Source organism: Rhagoletis zephyria, unplaced genomic scaffold (assembly GCF_001687245.7).
Source record: "Rhagoletis zephyria isolate East Lansing unplaced genomic scaffold, Rhagoletis_zephyria_1.1 Rzeph_scaffold_00476, whole genome shotgun sequence".
Taxonomy (NCBI): Eukaryota; Metazoa; Arthropoda; class Insecta; order Diptera; family Tephritidae; genus Rhagoletis; species Rhagoletis zephyria.
The window spans coordinates 1-2,897 of record NW_016157560.1 but is presented as its reverse complement, the minus strand read 5'-3'; the positions used below and the strand labels follow the sequence as shown (position 1 = coordinate 2,897).

General features: G+C 35.1%; 1 protein-coding gene across 1 annotated transcript; it reads left to right on the top strand.

Moving 5' to 3' along the window:
- Positions 1–327: 327 nt before the first annotated feature.
- On the top strand, positions 328–1,225 carry LOC108359841 (uncharacterized). Its single transcript, XM_017611913.1, has 2 exons — positions 328–434; positions 662–1,225. The coding sequence occupies exons 1-2, from the start codon at positions 348–350 to the stop codon at positions 917–919; spliced, it is 345 nt and encodes a 114-aa protein (XP_017467402.1). The 5' UTR covers positions 328–347; the 3' UTR covers positions 920–1,225.
- Positions 1,226–2,897: the final 1,672 nt, after the last annotated feature.

The window sequence follows — 2,897 nt, the reverse complement described above, 5'->3', positions numbered from 1 at the left end:
ACATGATATACAATCGCCACCTGTGGTTATGTTAATGCAAAAATTTATAACAATTTTTTTATATCCAATGTAGGGATTATGCTGTTCGTGTGATTTCCAACCTCTTACGGTCTGGCGTTAACCTANAAATTTGTTTATATCCAATGTAGGGATTATGCTGTTCATGTGATTTCCAACCTCTTACGGTCTAGCGTTAACCTACCAACTTGCCACAAGCAACGTATCACATAGATGCACATTGGTCAATTACGTTTGACAATTATTGGAGAGTCCACTTGTCGTTTGTTAGTGTTTCTGGGGCACGATATTCTACGCGTCACTTAGGCGATTGGTGAACACATTTCGTTATGCTGATTGTGCACTTAGAGGACCGCTTCCCAAATTTTCTGGACGATTGGAGATTTGAAAGACTTATACAAGGAATCAAAAAAGAGGTAAGTACTGTTCGCACTTTGGCTTATTCTGAGTTTCGCCCGAAAAAACTTTCATTCAGCCTTATGCTGAGTTTAATAAAATTTAACAAGAAATCCATTATATGATACCGAAATTGCATATCACCAAAAAACTAAAATACCGTCATAACTCAAAAGACGAGAGTTTTCGGGAGACGCGTTTAATGCGCTTATAAAAAGATATTAATATCTGTTTATTTTTTCTTCAGATTTTACGCTGCTGCCTTGCAGCAACCCTAATCCTACTGAATCATGGACTCAAATATGTGATGTATCCAGTGAAGAATTCCATAAGTGTTAGCTTTTTCGTAGATTTTATGAAAACCCGGACTACTATGGATTCTGCGATAGCCACCAATATGTATTCTCCTTGGGCAAGATGCTGGAGAATCGCGGCAACACAGCCGTATACCTACTCCATGCTTTTACGCGCATTTGCTAAATTTCTTGCACCAGCCAACTTTTGACTCAACTTATCTCCTCTAAAATTGCCTGTAAAATCGTCTAATGTAAATACCGTATTAACAACAAAAATGCACAGTAAAAACGTTTAGTTATTTGAATAAATAAGAGTGTGCCAATGTAATTAATAAGTAGTGTCTAGATGTAACCCGGGTATTTAGTATAGTAAAGATATGTTTATTTAAAAATTATATGATACAGAGTTTTGTGTATGTAATTTAATTGTCCGGCTATTCACTCGACCCTCTTCGCTTGCTCTCCCAGTCCTCACTTGACACTGCTTTATTTGTATGCTGTGTGCCTTCAGTATGAAGAAATGTTAGTTCACCGAATATGTATCGCCGTTTTTTGAGAAGATGCGCTGCTGGACCGCGGTTGATTTTTGCCTGCAAATTAAACACAGAATATAAGCAGTGAATATAAGCAATGTGAATAAGTAGAATATAAGAAATTATTTAAACAATTGTAATCATTTTGGAACGCACTTTCTACACCACCTTCGAGGTATGCGTTTATGCGCGTTACCGATTTTTTAAAGGTGTTCGGTTCCCCAGGAGGCATATCTTCACCATCATAACTTAAAGTAAAAAAGTTTAAGGCATGCAATAAAAGAATACAACAAAACCAAAAAATGTTCTTAATTCTATTAAACATAAAAAATTGCACGAGTAAAATTCATAACTTAAATAAAATAAAATATCGCAATTGTTTTTATATGTACATATTTACAAAATGCACCCACAGTAAGTCCTAAACCTACAAATGACTAATAAGAAAAATAATGAATAACAAAAATCCAGAGAAATGTGAACAAGTATGTCGAGAAAATCTGTAAAGAGTAACGAAATTTATCTCAATAATAACAAGTAATTTTAAGTGTTAAAAAATGAGTGCGCATTCTACTAAAAATCTTCCAACTGAAGAAGATGAAATTCCGGAGTCGGGGAATTCATACAAACTACCTGTGAGAAATACACAGAAATTTAGTATGCTTAAAATCAGGTGTACATGCCTCTTTATTGAAAATTTTTAAAGAAAAATATGTTCTGATTCTAATGAAAAGATGTTTCAAAATATCGGGATTACAGTTACAGCAGCAATAATATGGTTCTATAGCACTCATTTTTTCAAATAAAGCTTTTGAAAACCCAATTAAATGGCAACAAGAATCGAAGTTTTCGTTTAACGATTCATCAAGTTTTGCAAGAAACTCGATGAATCCAGAAGGAGCTTTTACACGATTTAAATTGTCATATTCCTTTTCTTTAGTAAAAGCAAATGCTTCTTCCGGAATTTCTCCTTCCTCAAATTGGGGTAATGGTTCCAAACAAGTATGTAACTTATAATATTCAAAATAAATACATCCGCAAAAATATGCAAAAGAGTTCCATTGCAGAAAGCAGCTTTCAACGACATCAATATCTATACCGTTTCCTATATCGTGATATCTGTTAGGTCTGGGTAAACTTTGAAAGGTTTTCCAGGAATAGTCTTGAACCAGAGGATCATTACACACCCTTTCAAGGGTGCGAAACGCAGAGGTTCGCAATAACCGCTTGTAACAAAATTAACGTGTCTTAGGCCCCAGGATTGCCTGAAAAGATCTGAGAACATGCACGGAGTTGTTCTTGGATTTAATCCACCGCCCCTTCTAATTTGACCAAAATAATGTTCTATTTCGTCCTGGCAGAGTCTTCTGGTTCTTATATACTCGAATTCATGGTTTGACAGTATAAGCCACAAACGTCGCAAACTTTGGATGTTAAGAAGCCAGCCTTTAATAAAGGAAAACTTGTTCGTGATATCTCGACCAAAGAGTATATCNTTATCATGAACAGCGGCAGAAGAGTTGGTCGAAGAAAAGTACAAATTCGGCAGTATTTAAAAAGCTTGNCAATTCATACAAACTACTTGTGAGAAATACACAGAAATTGAGTATGCTTAAAATCAGGTGTACATGCCTCTTTATTGAAAATTTTTAAA